At 42.9% G+C, this 15644-nt stretch overlaps 1 protein-coding gene across 2 annotated transcripts in view; it reads right to left on the reverse strand.

The window, feature by feature from the left end:
* Positions 1 to 1497: 1497 nt before the first annotated feature.
* The window catches only part of LOC147607828 (uncharacterized), a 93223-nt gene continuing 79076 nt past the window's right edge, over positions 1498 to 15644 (reverse strand). The window contains exons 3-4 of one of the 2 annotated variants that reach the window (XR_015264638.1): positions 2412 to 2619; positions 1498 to 1628 (exon numbers count right to left, since the gene is read on the reverse strand). Coding sequence is in view for 1 of the 2 variants with exons in the window: in XM_086790085.1 (XP_086646211.1) it covers positions 2612 to 2619 (8 nt within the window). In the remaining variant the exon portion in view is untranslated. Of the gene's footprint in view, positions 1629 to 2164; positions 2620 to 15644 lie in introns of those variants that run through there. The other variant, XM_086790085.1, reaches the window with a different exon arrangement.

Below are 15644 nucleotides of genomic sequence, written 5' to 3' on the forward strand. Positions count from 1 at the left end.
AACTTCACTTGCTCATGTGGCGAGCCTGAGAGCAGCACACTCTCCACACACACACACACACACACAATATATATATGATTTATTAAATCCTTTTTTCACTCTCATGGTCGAGACACGGAACCCAAAAACTTTGGGAGATGGACTCCCTAGTCACAAGGTTATTTATAGTCAAACCAATTGAAAATGTAGATACAAAATTCTTTGATGAAAAAAATTTCATATCTCAATGACATCGTCGATGTTGATGAGAGCTAAGATGCATGACAAAGACTTTGTCATAGAAGTTGTAGCAATGGGGGCATGGTGATGACTTTCAGCTCACATTTGTATTGTGCACCTCTTGCTTTGAGGTAGTGTAAATGAAAATGTGCACAACCACACGATAGGAGCTTAGTTGGTAGAAGAGGACAAGTGTTGTCCCAGAGATCTTGGGTTGGATCCTTGCTGACTACGGTTGATGTGCACCCATGTACAAATTGTCGATGGTGGTGTGTGTGAGTTGTATACACAAGCCTAGTGTAAATATCCATTTCCTGTTTATTTCGAGCCTTCCTCAAGAAAACCTAAGAAGAGGAGACTGCATTCATTGCTTAAATTTCAAGAGCGCAATGCTAGGTAGAGTCTCAGCATTGATTGAGGTTGCCCCACTGTTATGCTGATCTGTCGTGGAATAAGGGTGCCTTTCCTGATAAAGGCCTTGTTTTTCTACTACTACACACTTGTGTCAATGTTACTTTCTCTTTCCGTCCACCAAACTATTGATGTTGAAGCTCAAGGAAAACCGACACTTTGTGTTGCCGAGCTGATCTCAAAGATACCCCCTTCTAGATGAGTCCTTGCTTTTTAGTGTCAAGCGAGCTTTGCTCTCTCTCTCTCTCTCTCTCTCTCTCTCTCTCTCTCTCTATATATATATATATATATATATATAATGTATGTATGTATGTACGTATGTAAGTAAACCCTCAAAAAGTCTAATCAAACCTCTAATCACTCATTAAATGGTGATTAAGGTGAACCTAATCTTAACCTTAATTACTCTGATTTTTGAAAACACCCTAGCCTTATCTAGACCTAGCCTAAGCTCTGATAAGAAACCTAGTTAGGGGGGATGAAGAAAATGGCCACCATAATAATAAAGCGAAAACTCTAATGATTTTTGAAAACACCCTTACCTAGCCTAAGCTCTAATTCCAACTTAAGTAACCTAGCTAGGGAGGTTGAAGCAAATGACCACCTTCATAATAAAGAGATTATAAATTGACTAATTCGAGTACAAAAACATTTCCCTCAACAAATCATAAAATTTATGAATTCAAAAGTTAAAAAGTTCTCCTTGCAAATCTTTAAACTAAATTGTGACTCCAATGCACTAAATTTTTCAGTTTTTTTTTTGAAAATGATTAAAAAAAATTGAAAATGATAAAAAAAATTTGTGAACAAGTCCACAGAATAGAGTTTACAGGACTTTCTTTGAACATTGGTTTGCTTACAATGTAAGCGAATCAATGTATAAATGTTCCATCTACGAAGAATCATTAGGCACCATATGAACGAGGACCCCTATCAAGAGATGTCTATATCATGTCAGAAATCAAACACGAGAATCCCATTGGAATGCCTGTGGTCACCTGCGTAACAGTTGAGAAACATGATTATCCAATGGTCATACATATAGATTGATATAATACTTGAATTTTGAATGTGTTTATTGGAGTTGGAGTGTGCCACGGATAGTTGTAAATTGCTATTATCCCATGCATATAAAGGTTTGAATTGTTATACCTAACAAATAAATATACTTTGTCAAGTATAATACTTCTATAATCCTCAATGCATATGAGGTGTAATACATTTCTATGCAATAATCCATTGCAATATTATTTTGTAATTAATAGATGCCCCATAGGCTAGATGATCAGCAAAATAACTATGTTTTGGAAAAAAGCCATTGCTTTTGTGTATCACAGAGGGACTGTACCATAGTGGTTGGGTGTCTAGTTAAAAATATATATGCTTTTCAATTCAGATCCTAACCTTGACGAGTTTGTTTGTTTTTTAATTGTAGGGGTTTATCATGTTTATCCTGAAGTATATCTCTAATCTCACAAATAATACGATTAATTTTTTTAAAGCCAGGAGACTCAACCACAAACAAGAACCATAAGGAAAATGATGGCAGTAATTGCTGGTGGCGTGCCAAGATAGGTGATCTAAAGAAAAAACACAGACACATGACACTAAAACCTTCGTTCTTTACAATCAGTAAGCTTGCTGTGATAGATCACTAAAACATAGATAGTCAGCCCTTTAACAATTAAAGAACTCTGAAACCACCAAACTAGACAGAATCCATGCAATTGCAGAGGTAGCCAAGTTCATTATCACATAAGATTCATATCAAGTGTACTTACGTGGCTGTACATCATCATGAAACTCTCAGCCATGAGACATCCTGACTTCCTAGTTCAAGAGCTTCAGCTTCTGAATGCAAGAAGCTGGCCCTTTCTGTGAAAACTGGCCAGATGCAAGGCTATGAAATAAAACCAGCATTTGTTGGATTGTAATCACTATTGCTCCTTGCTTAGCAGTCCCTACCCACCACTGTTGGCATTTAGGTACCTGTCAAAAAGCGATTCAGCATAAAATGTGAAGCACTTAAAGAAAGTCAAAACAAAGTGAACTACTTGAAAGAGCCAGCATAACTCTCACATATACGATATGATAACCATCTTCCACAATCAAGATAGCAACCAGTTGAGCAGGCATGGATATTTGGTGGGGAAGAAACTTTGCACCAAGGGTGGACCTTCCACAAGAGCAGCTTTGAAGGCAAATATATCCAATTTAGATGGTGGATGGGTGTACTTCAAAGTGAAGTTCATTGTCACATAAGATTGATATCAAACTATGTTCCGGTGTATATCCTATGAGGCTGTAGATCATGAAACTCTCAGCCATGAGACATCCTGTCTTGCTAGTTCAAGAGCTTCAGCTTCTGAATACAAGAAGCTGGCACTTCCTGCAAAAGCTTACAAAAGCATGGCCAGATGCACAGGCTATGAAACTAAAACCAGCATTTGTTGGACTGTGGTCACTATTGCTCCTTGCTTAGCAGTTCGTACCCACCATTGTTGGCATTTAGATACCTATCAAAGAACAATTTAGCATGAAATGCGAAGCACTTGAGAAAGTAAAAATAAAGTGAACTACTTCAATGAGTGAAAGGCTCAACCAGGCAAAAGCTTGTACAAGCACAAATTCCATGTACAAGCCTTACAAGAAGCCATGCAGACCAAGGTAATCTTACCCCTGCCACGGGCATGGCAGTACACAAGCAGTCTTGCTGAGGGTCCCTTAGGACAGGCTCTAGTGATATGGGACGCCAAGGCTTATTGGCTTGGCCTATGGGGAGTGGAACCTTGGCCCCTGGCTCGGGGGGAGATTCCGTGAGGAATGTACAGTTGGGAGGCGAGTTTGCATGTACCCTTCTATGTGGTTCTAATCTTGTGTGTTTAGCTTGTGTATCACATGATCTTATAGAGGGAGCTTTACAGTTGGTATCAATCCCAACCGGATTACGGAAGCAGCAGACCTACAAGGTTTGCGTGTCTTGCAAGTTGCACGTATTGTCAAAGTCGCCCTATCCAAGTATCTCCCAGGCACCATATCCATGTTTGTTTACAAATCAAGTGCATGATGGAACCTAGTGGATTTTGTGCTTGAAAGAGAGAGAGAGAGAGAGTGTAACATGCGGAAGCTTTGGGGGAGATCGGTAACTTCAATGCTCAGAAAAAATAGCACACTTGTCGCGACGAAAATTAACGCACAAAACTGAATATAGATGTGCAGAAAAATAGAGAGAGAGAGAGAGGGAGAAGAGGACACAATATTCGGTCCCGAATACCCTCTGTAGGGCCCCCACCACGAATGGTGTATTTGCTTTTATTAGAATGATGCAAAACTGAAATAAAAGACTGAACCTGAACCTTCTTGGCTGAGATAGATCTCTGCCCTTAACCTTCAATCCTTCACCCCTTCTGCGTTAGCTTGTCCTTGGCTGTCCTGGCCCTTTGTTCAGCTTCAGCACTTTGGTGATGAATGGACTAAACCATCCAATGGGTATTTGTACCCTTCAAGGATACTAGTCGGCTAAGCCAGACTGGTGCCACCCGTGTGTTAGCAGGATGGTGTTGTATGGACAGGAGCCAGACTGGTGCCACCCGTGTATGACCTGGAATGTGTTCTATCCATGGGATTGTCACGCCATGGAAGAGCCAGTATATGTGCCGTGTTTTGCCTATGGGACTGTCACTCCATAGGGAGGCTCGTGCCTGGATCTGTGTCTTACCTATGGAACTGTCACTCCATAGGAAGACTGGGATTTATGTTTTCTATCGTGCCATCATTGTGCCCAACAGAAATGTTTAGTTTTTGTTCCATGAACGGGAGATATGTCCATGATACTGTTTGCACATGCATTCATGTTTGCATGCCTGGAACTATCTTCGCGTGACTTGTATTCTTGTGTTTGCCTGTTTAACGTGCCACTTACTGATGAGCAAGGACGCTTGCCAGTGAGTCATGAAGTTTGCTCTGTCTTCTGACGAGTTTTGTTGCGTGTGAACAGGTGGTAAGTGTATTGCATTTGTTTATTTTATAGCATTCTTTTTTTAACCTTTGTTTTTATAAGGTTGTAAGTTCACACTCATTAATGAGTGGGCACCCTCCCCAATATCTCATAGTGCCCTTGGTAGGGTGGGCATCCATTATGGGCACCCACGTATGGGCCATGGTGGGGCCTCACTTAATCATGTGTGAGGGGGTGGGTGCATGGCCACCTACCCACCCCCCCTTGGGACTTTAGAACTGGCCGCCTCCATGCGATTCAGGTGGGCCGGCCAGCTGTTCGTCGTGTGCCCCTCTATGCAAATCAGGCGTGATACTCCTCTTGTATATAGGCGGCTGAGCATGACCACCTTCTGGGATTCGACGCTGGCCCACAGGCGACTCTGCTTGCTCCTGCGCACAGATCTCTCTTCATTTTGCTGTGCAGGCGGCTGCGCACAGGCCACCGTCCTCTTGCCTTGCAGGTGACTGCGCACAGGTTCTTCTCCCATCTCTCTCCTTGCTTTGCAAGCGGTTGCACATAGGCGACTGCGCCTAGCCATCTCTTCATCCTGCTAGAGACGACTGCGCACAGGCGGCTGCGCAAGTCTCCTCTGTCGCTTGCCCACAGGCGGCTGCGTGGCTGCGTACAGGTTCCCATCTCTCACCTTGCAGGCGGCTGCACACACAGGACTTCTATCTAGCTTGCGCACAGGCGACTCCAGCTCCCCGTACTGTCGGGCAACTGCTGACAATTCATTCCCCCATTTCTCAAGCTGGCAGCAACAGCAGTAATAAAGACTTCTCTCTTTTCATACGGATACTTCTGCTACTAACACCCATTCGGTGCCGGGTAGTCCAAGCTTCTGGAGAACCACCGTCCATGGGTGCTGAGATCGGGAGAGCCAGGCGTTAGTACGAGAGCGCATGTTTGTGCGTGGCCCTGGAACACCAGTGGGGCGCTCTCTGCGGATTCCAGTGAAGGCACGGGACCGTAGAGACTAGACTTCTTCAAGTGGATCGCTCTCCTTCGAACGTCTACTTCAAGTCTCTTGTTTGGTAACTGTATTCATTTCAATTGTACATGGACATCATCTAGTTCATTGAACCCATGGAGCATTGTATCACTTAAATACTCCCAATAATATATCATATATTGAGGGGGGGGTCGGCCCGTTCCGGCCCCAGTGCTGGTGTCCATTGATCATCATTTCATTTCATTTCAATTTTCAGTTGTTATTGAGTTGTCCATTTATATTGTGATATTTAAGTTGTGCAATTACGCGTGTGGGTGTCCAACGGAGTCTATTCCCACTTGACGGGATCGGCTTCACTGACTCGTCTCGGACTAGGCTCACATGGGACCAGTTTTCCATCCCAGGTCCTGCACCTTCTGTACAGATATGTCTACGTGGCATCCAAGTGCCGGATGCACGTGACATCTCTTGCTGCTTAACTTGACGGAAGCTGCAGAGCCTCCAAATAATCCGTCAATAACGCCAGTTAGTCGTCGAAAAACTCTTTGTCAAGCCATACCGCTTCGTGGGTCCCTCGGTCCTGAAACTTCGTGAGGAACTGTCTTTGCCTTCGGCCTAGGCCATGCTTGAAACGGTGCAAAAGTATCTGTTCTGGAACCATAACTTCAGCTTCGTCAATAATATCTGGTTCCGTCTCGTCTATAACTTCTGAAGGGATCGGACCTGCATATGGCTTTAACCAACTGACGTGGAACACATCGTGCATAGTCCAACTCGGAGGTAGCTTCAACTTCATTGAAACCTATTTAAACTTTCTTTAGATGGGAAAAGGTCCGAAGCTTCGGAAAGACAACTTTGGGCATCGCTTGTCCCCCTGCTTCAACTTTTGCTTCATAATCCGAAGATAAACCCAATCCCCTTCCGAAAACTTCATATCCCTTTGGTCTTTATTGGCATGTCGAGTGTAAGCCTCTTGCGCTTTAGCCAACCTATCCTTTACTGACTCCAAAATCTCCTGGTAAGACTCCGTCAATCTATCCGCTTCAGGTACTGAAGACGAGGTCCTGGTCAATAGCGACTGGAATGGTCTTCCAAACGCTGCCCCATATGGAGTCCTGCCAATAGCTGAAGAAAAAGAATCATTCAAAACAGCTTGAACTAAAGGCCCACTTACCTTGTTGATCGTGGATATAACACTTCAGCGCATCAAAGGCCAACTGGTTGTAGATCTCTGTTTGGCTGTCCGTCTGTGGGTGAAATGCACTGGAAAAATTCAATTTAGTACTAAAGTTATCAAACAATGCCCTCCAAAAATGACTGGTAAACTTGGCATCTCGGTCTCACACTATGGTCCTAGGAATCCCGCCAATCGGATACCAATGCCGAATGAACAACTAGGCAACATCCTCGGCGGTCACATTGGCCCTACATGGAATAAGCATAACAAAATTGCTAAATCTATCAACTATAGTCAAGCACTGAGTATCGATTCCTGATAAAGTCCATCGAAATATCTTGTAAAGGTCCCTCAAGAATTGGCAAGGACTGTAATAACCCTATCTTCTTTCCACCACACGAGGAGCTTTCACCTTGTGACAAATATCACAGTGTTGTACATATGAAAACACATCTCGACTTATCTTTGGCCAATAATATTGTCGCCATATCTTACGGGGTTATAAATACATGTGCCTTAACTTCTTACTGTACTCTCACGATTGTGGCTTACACTCTATGTGTGGGGTTTCTTGTACTTTCTACTCCAACATTTGGTATCAGAGCACTCGCTTCTCTACATCCAGGGATCTCTTCTTCTCCAGCAAGCTAAGTGGAGACTGAAGCGACTCATTTTTTCATCGGGTACCAAAAAAAAACTTCATGGCTTATCTCATTCTTCATATGGATCATCTTGGTCTCTTGGGATCCTATGGGCCAGTAGGATCAATCAAAGTGTGGAGAGGCGATAAATCTAATTTATAAAAGAAAAATACCCAAAAATGAGTAAATGCCCACATAAGATGAAGAGTTGATTGAGTACAAGGTTTACTAGTAAAAAAACTATGAATATTACTAAAAAAATGAGATATTTTGGGTATAATGATACATTTTTGACACCTTGGTAAGGAGCAGGAGACTCTTCAAGGAGGCGCCTATTTCACATGTATGGAGGAGTTTTAAACTCAAAAATAATATGATATTTTTATCTCTCCTCTCTCCTGGATCAAACCAAATCAAAAAGAGAGCCAAACTGATCCAAATGTTGTCCAAATTCAGTCAAACTGAACCTGAAAATTTCTAAAAACTAGTTGGACTTCGTTAGAGGCCTCCCTCATCTATAAATAGACCATTATCTCTTTGTAAAAAAATATGTAAACTATACCATGCCAGTATTATACTGAAATAATGATATTTTCTATTATCCTCTAAAAATTCTCTACAATTTGAAGAGATTGGAGCTTCTCTCTCTTCAACCTTCTTTGAAATCTTCATCGACATACTAAACCAATTGATTGATTGGGAGCCTCTCCAATGACTAAAGAATCAAACAAAACAAGAGGTAAAGCGTGATTTTATGATCTTTTCTTAATCTCTGAAAGTTTCTTACATCTCAACCCCTCTCAAGCTTGAGAAGTATTCAATTGAATGGCTCTTTAATGCAATTGAAGCTCTCTAATGAATTTTAGTGATTAAACACATAAACGTTTTCAATTATGATTAAATTAAAATATTTTTTAAGCATCCCTCTCTCTCCGCCAAAGAATGGTCATTCTTATGACCTATTCTATATTCAAATGATGCTTCTCATGAAGCAATTCTCAAATCTAAAAGTAATTTCTATACTTGTCAAATTAGAGACCAAAGAAGTGACTTTTTAATGCTTTTATGCTACTTAATTTATGAAACACTTAAGAATCAAGTCCATAATTGGATATTGATCCAAATGATAGTTATTCTATCATTTTGTATTACTAAAACTTTATGCTCTCAAAATTATTAAAAATTATCAGTAATAGCAACGGAGGTATCGCAAAATTTCTGAAAAATTAACACATAAATCAATTTCATGCATAATATGAAAAGAGGACTTCCTACCATATTCTAGGATTAATCATCCTAGGTTAATTGAATAATTCTCATCATAACTATGAAAAAATTGATTTTAATGTTTATGCCTTAATAGTTAATTAAAGCAAAAAGAGAAATTTCTAGTAATTCATTTTTATGATGAAAGAGAATTTCCCACCATAATTGGAATTCAACCATTTAAATGAGAAAAATAGAATTTCTAGTGTAAAGGATTTAATGGAGATTTTTATTTAATTTTTAAGAGAAAATTTAGTTAATTTATTTTTATGCATAGATAAATTTGAATGATGAAAGAGGAATTCTGTCACGACCCTGTGTTTTTCTCTGAATGCAAGTGTACACGGGGACATGGTGGACAGTGCGAATGGCATCAGGTTGGAGTGAAAAAGGAAGCCCATGTGTGGACAACCCCAAGTGTGAAGGGGGGCCAAGTGATTAAAGTCTTCTCTCATAACTCATGAGACAAAGGAGTTTGGAGGGGACAAAGGTTTAAAAGCCCTTAAAAATAAAAGAACCTCTTTTAGGAGATAATCGTGGCTTTTATGCTATTTATGGGAGCCTATACTTCTTTTAGAGGGAGTCGAGTTGCAGTTTCAGCCGTGTGCGCTTTTTCGCTGAGAAGGGCTGTTCGGCAGTGTACACAGGAGAGCAGGTTGAACTCTTTCTCTCTCCCAGGTGTCTGTGAAAGGCAAGGCAGAAGATAGAGCCATGCTGGCAGTTACAAGGCTGCGGGGGCGGACAGTGCTGGTGCAGGCTGCAAGGTACCTTTGTGCGCAGGCAGTTACAGGGCTGCTGGAGACGGACAGAGCTAGCGCAGAGACTGTCGTCATGGACTCCACGTGGATGGACTGCAGAGATGCTGGACTGAACAGAGCATGAGAGGCTCTCTTGGAAAGAGGGGACTGCAAGAGAAACAGGGACGTACACGAGGGGACAGCTAGTACTGCTCTCTCTCTCTCTCTCTCTCTCTCTCTCTCTCTCTCCGCTGAAAAGTGGATAGGCCTGCAGGAAGGTCTGGGCGGGCAGATGCAGCACAGACACGTGCTTTACTGGTTTGGAAGAGAGCCTTGTGGGCTGACTGCAAGAAGCGCCCAGCCAACAGATTCCCACGCTCTCTCTCTCTTGAAAGGAGGCCGGCTCTAGGAAGTGCAAGACAGGTCTTTCTCTCTCTCTCTCTCTCTCTTTCTTTTGGAAGGAGGCAGGCAGAAGGAGGCGCATAGCCGGGACTGTTTTGGGACAGTTTATGGGCTGTTTTTGTTTGGTTGCAAATTCAGCTGTGTGCTTGGGTTTTTGGCTGCAAGTACAAGGTCACTTGGTTATGTTTCTTGGCATGGGAGTGATGCAAGCTCGCATGGCTGCGTGCTCATGGAGCATATTGTTTTCTTCCTGCTAGAAAGGAACAGAGGGACCTACAGTTATGGGCATCTCTATGTTGCCAGATGTTTCATGCGGGAACAGGTAACTAGATGTATGGAAACAGGACAGAAGTTTCAAAGGGAAACAGGCCTAAGGGTTTCATGTGGAAACAGGTCGTAGGTTTCTCGAGGAAACATGTATTTGGGTTTCTCCAGGAGATAGATCACATGCAGGCAGAAGGTACAGGAATGGACACATGTTTGGTACAGCCTTGCTACTGATTGGGCAGGGGACAGGGAATCCATGACAGAGATGGATAGTACCCCTTGAAGGTAGAGAGGGTTGGTACAGGTGTGTCGACTGTATGGTATGCTGTGCTGTGATACGAGTTCTCTTTTGAGAGACAGTTTGGGGGTCTGTGTTGTGATGCAGAAGCACTGGATGTGTCAGGGTGTGATGCTGTTCATAGTGTGAGAGGCTATGGATGGTTGTGGCAGCCTTGATCATGGGAGAAAGCTTCTGTATGCAGACTCAGTGTGAGAGAGTCTTTCGATGTGAAAAATGGCTGGACTTGTTTGTGGATGCCGAGTGGACAAGAGGCCATGATGCAGGTTTTTTGCAGGCTTCAGGGGTTCTACTGTGACGGCTGAGTTCCCAGCCTTATTGTAATCAAAGCTCTTATAATCAATTAAAGAAATACCGCAAGGGGCGCCACTGCGATTTGGGGCCAATCGGTGTCCGTGTACTGTTTGCAGGAGCACTCTAGCTCCCCCTGTTTGTTTTCTTTTTCTAGGTCCTCAATGGCGTTGAAGTGTTTTATGTGCGAGTGTTTGTTTCACCGCCCGTCAGGCCGGTTTCAAGGTTCCGTTGCCGGGACACATCGTTGACTTTCTCAAGGAGGCGAGTCCGTGGTTGCTTTGGCTGGGACAATCGCCAACTTTCCTAAGGGGGCGAGCTCGTGGTTGTCTCATGAGAGTCACATCAAAAGCTTCAACATGAGGAAAGTGAAAAGGAAGTGCAGGACACAGTACAAGATTTTGTGTCTTTGCCTATTTGAGGTGAAGAGCAAGAGCTGAAGATGAAGCCCAGGAGAAAAGACACCAAGGACAAGAAGTAGTCGGCTAGAAACAAGAAGCAGTTGAAGTGTTATGGTGCAGGAGATGCGTTGAAGGCTATGGCTTTCGACAGTTTGTCACCGGTGGTATCTTCATAGAGGCTTCATGGGTTCGGAAGACAGTTTCTTTCTATGTTTAGCAGTGGTGATTTACTATGCTTCATCGAGGACTTGTGCTTACCACTTGGGTGGAGTGCAAGCAGGTTTTGGGTGCCTGAGGATGTATCAGATGAGGCTCAGATGGAAGTGGAGGAACTTGACGAGGTTCTTATTCCTGAGCATATACAGGCACATAAGGAAAGAAAGGTACAGGGTAAGGTTTCCCGTCGCTATCCTGTGAAGTTCAAGAGCTGTTCACTGATGGATACGAAGTGGATGGAGGAGGTTCACTGATGGATGCGAAGTGGATGGAGGAGGGTGACTTAGCAGATTCACCTCAGGAGTTGGAGCTTTATCTTGATGCCTATGAGTTGGAGTCGACTCTTGTTACGGCTCATTCAGGTTCAGCAGAGCATAGATCTGGAGCATTGCCTGATGCTCAAGAGGGGGGTAGCACCTCCGCTCCCTTGTTACAGACAGGCTCAGTTGTCATCTAGGAGTCGCTTGGTGACATCTTTATATTCATCCGAAGGTACTGAGGCTGACAATACATCTACTTATGGGACTTCTATGATCTTGTGTTCTAGACACATGAGATGATGGTTGAGTATGGTTCACAGTCGCGCGCACCTTGAATTATAACTGCAACTATGGATAACTCTATGGAGGGCATAAGTCTTGCGAGCAGTCCTAGAGTTGGTTTGGTTCATGGATATATGGATCGAACTCTGTTTGTGCATGTATGCATACACTTTTTGAGGTAGAGGTATTTTTGTATTCTGGTGCCATTGGATCCTGGTACCATTGTGAGAATACATTGGGAAATACTCTGCATTGTGTCATGTGCTGCATGTATGTTGGTATGATACATCAAGTGCTTTATTATGTTCATGGATGCACCATTGGGTGTGACTCCTGCGGGATGGCCATGAGACATATGTGGGAAAGTACTTAGTGGATGTAGTGTTTGGATGCATTGAGTGCTTGCATATGCTCATGTTGTACCATCAGTCATGGGTCCTGCGGGATGCCCATGGGCGTAAGGCTTGCGACGAGCAGCCCTTAGACTGTTACTTTGGAGTAGGTAGAGCATTTTGAGGAGCATATTGTTTGCGAATGCATGTGTGTGTCATGCATATGTGTGCCATATGTAGAATGCTGCATGGTTTTGTTTTTGGCTAACACAGTTAATGTGTTTCCATTTGGTTTTAGACTTTTGCTGTAGGTTCTGAAGGAACAAGCAAGAGGTGTTTGTCACTTTGGTGTGACAGTATGGCTTATTGTGCAGGATGATTATATTATCACCCAGATGCATTGGAGGGCTATTGCTTTTGTCGTATGGGGAGTCTTTGCTCATAAGATGCCTTACTGTGCCATTGAGTGCAATCGAGGACGCTTGCTATTTTTCAAGAGGGGGGTATGTCACGACCCTGTGTTTTTCTCTAGACAATATGCAGGTGTGCACGGGAACATGGTGAACAGTGTGAATGGCATCAGGTTGGAGTGAAAAAGGAAGCCCATGTGTGGACAACCCAAGTGTGAAGGGGGGCCAAGTGATTAAAGTCTTCTCTCATAACTCATGGGGACAAAGCGTTTTGGAGGGGACAAAGGTTTAAAAGCCCTTAAAAATAAAAGAACCCCTTTTAGGGGATAATCGTGGCTTTTCTGCTATTTATGGGGGCCTATACTTCTTTTAGAGGGAGTCGAGTTGCAGTTTCAGCCGTGTGTGCTTTTTCGCTGAGGAGGGCTGTTCGGCAGTGTACACAGGAGAGCACGTTGAACTCTTTCTCTCTCCCAGGTGTCTGTGAAAGGCAGGGCAGGAGACAAGAGGCATGCTGGCAGTTACAAGGCTGCGGGAGGCGGACAGTGCTGGTGCAGGCTGCAAGGTACCTTTGTGCGCAAGCAGTTACAGGGTTGCTGGAGACGGACAGAGCTGGCGCAGAGACTGTCGGCATGGACTCCACGTGGATGGACTGCAGAGATGCTGGACTGAACAGGGCATGAGAGGCTCTCTTGGAAAGAGGGGACTGCAGGAGAAACAGGGGCGTACACAAGGGGACAGCTAGTACTGCTCTCTTTCTCTCTCTCTCTCTCTCTCTCTCTCTCTCCCTCTGCTGAAAAGTGGATAGGCTTGCAGGAAGGTCTGGGCGGGCAGATGCAGCACAGACACGTGCTTTACTGGTTTGGAAGAGAGCCTTGTGGGCTGACTGCAAGAAGCGCCCAGCCAACAGATTCCCACGCTCTCTCTCTCTCTCTTGAAAGGAGGCCGGCTCTAGGAAGTGCAAGACAGGTCTTTCTCTCTCTCTCTCTCTCTCTTTCTTTTGGAAGGAGGCGGGCAGAAGGAGGCGCATAGCCGGGACTGTTTTGGGACAGTTTATGGGCTGTTTTTGTTTGGTTGCAAATTCAGCTGTGTGCTTGGGTTTTTGGCTGCAAGTACAAGGTCACTTGGTTATGTTTCTTGGCATGGGAGTGATGCAAGCTCGCATGGCTGCGTGCTCATGAAGCAGATTGTTTTCTTCCTGCTAGAAAGGAACAGAGGGACCTACAGTTATGGGCATCTCTATGTTGCCAGATGTTTCATGAGGGAACAGGTAACTAGATGTATGGAAACAGGACAGAAGTTTCAAAGGGAAACAGGCCTAAGGGTTTCATGTGGAAACAGGTCGTAGGTTTCTCGAGGAAACATGTATTTGGGTTTCTCCAGGAGATAGATCACGTGCAGGCAGAAGGTACAGGAATGGACACATGTTTGGTACAGCCTTGCTACTGATTGGGCAGGGGACAGGGAATCCATGACAGAGATGGATAGTACCCCTTGAAGGTAGAGAGGGTTGGTACAGGTGTGTCGACTGTATGGTATGTTGTGCTGTGATACGAGTTCTCTTTTGAGAGACAGTTTGGGGATCTGTGTTGTGATGCAGAAGCACTGGATGTGTGAGGGTGTGATGTTGTTCATAGTGTGAGAGGCTATGGATGGTGTGGCAGCCTTGATCATGGGAGAAAGCTTCTGTATGCAGACTCAATGTGAGAGAGTCTTTCGATGTGAAAAATGGCTGGACTTGTTTGTGGATGCCGAGTGGACAAGAGGCCATGATGCAGGTTTTTTGCAGGCTTCAGGGGTTCTACTGTGACGGCTGAGTTTCCAGCCTTATTGTAATCAAAGCTCTTATAATCAATTAAAGAAATACCGCAAGGGGCGCCACTGCGATTTGGGGCCAATCGGTGTCCGTGTACTGTTTGCAGGAGTACTCTAGCTCCCCCTGTTTGTTTTCTTTTTCTAGGTCCTCAATGGCATTGAAGTGTTTTATGTGCGAGTGTTTGTTTCACCGCCCGTCAGGCCGGTTTCAAATTCCCACCATATTTGGAATTCCATCATTTACATGAGAAAAGAGAAATTCCTAACATATTAAAATTAATGGATATTTTATTTAAATTCAAAGATGAATTTTAGATAAATTTATTTTATCTATGAGAAATATTTAAATGATAAAAGAGAAATTCCTATGACATTTAAAATTCCATCATTTAGATGGAAAAAGAGAAATTCCTAGCATATTGAAATAATGGATATTTTATTTTAGATGAATTTATTTTATGAGAAATATTTGATGATAAAAGAGGAATTCCCATGACATTGAAATGCAAATAATTTCCATGGTATTTGTGATCTCAGAAATCAAATGGGAAGAACAGGAATTTTTAGTATAATTCAATTTATGATTATTCATTAAAAGTGAAAATATGGGTAGAATTGATTTTTTTAAATCCCATGAATTCTTTTATTCATAAGAGGAATATCGAATATAATTCATTTGAGGAATTGAGAAGTAATATGAAAATAGTCGTCGAGAAAAAGAATCTTTATCTAGGCCAAGAAACTGACAAAAATTTAGAAAAAGTACCATTATCGGTATCAAATTAGAAAAAACTACTAGATGTGAATGGATGTGATAAGATATAAATAGAATGTGACAAGATGTAAATAGGATGCGATAAGATGTGGATGGGATGTGATAAGATGTGGTGTGAGTGACAATGGGATGTCAAGTAAATGGATGTGGATGTGAATGATGAGATGAGAATAAGATGAGAGGATATATGAAAGGATGAGATGGAAAGTAAATTGATGTGGATGTGAATGATGAGATGAGAATAAGATGAGAGGATATGTGAAAGGATGAGATGGGAAGTAAATTGATGTGGATGTGTATGTGAAAGAATATGATATCAATGAATGTGGATCTGCATGTGAAAAAATGTGATGTAAATGAATGTGGATATGTATGTGAAAGAAGTGATATAAATGAATGTGAATGTGGATGTGAAAGGATGTGATGTGATGCAAATGAATGTGAATGTGGATGTGGATGTGTGTGAAAGAAGGGATGTGTATGTGTATGCGAAAG

The sequence above is a fragment of the Cibotium barometz genome, chromosome 54 (genome assembly GCF_041138505.1).
Source record: "Cibotium barometz isolate CiBa-2024 chromosome 54, ASM4113850v1, whole genome shotgun sequence".
NCBI lineage: Eukaryota > Viridiplantae > Streptophyta > Polypodiopsida > Cyatheales > Cibotiaceae > Cibotium > Cibotium barometz.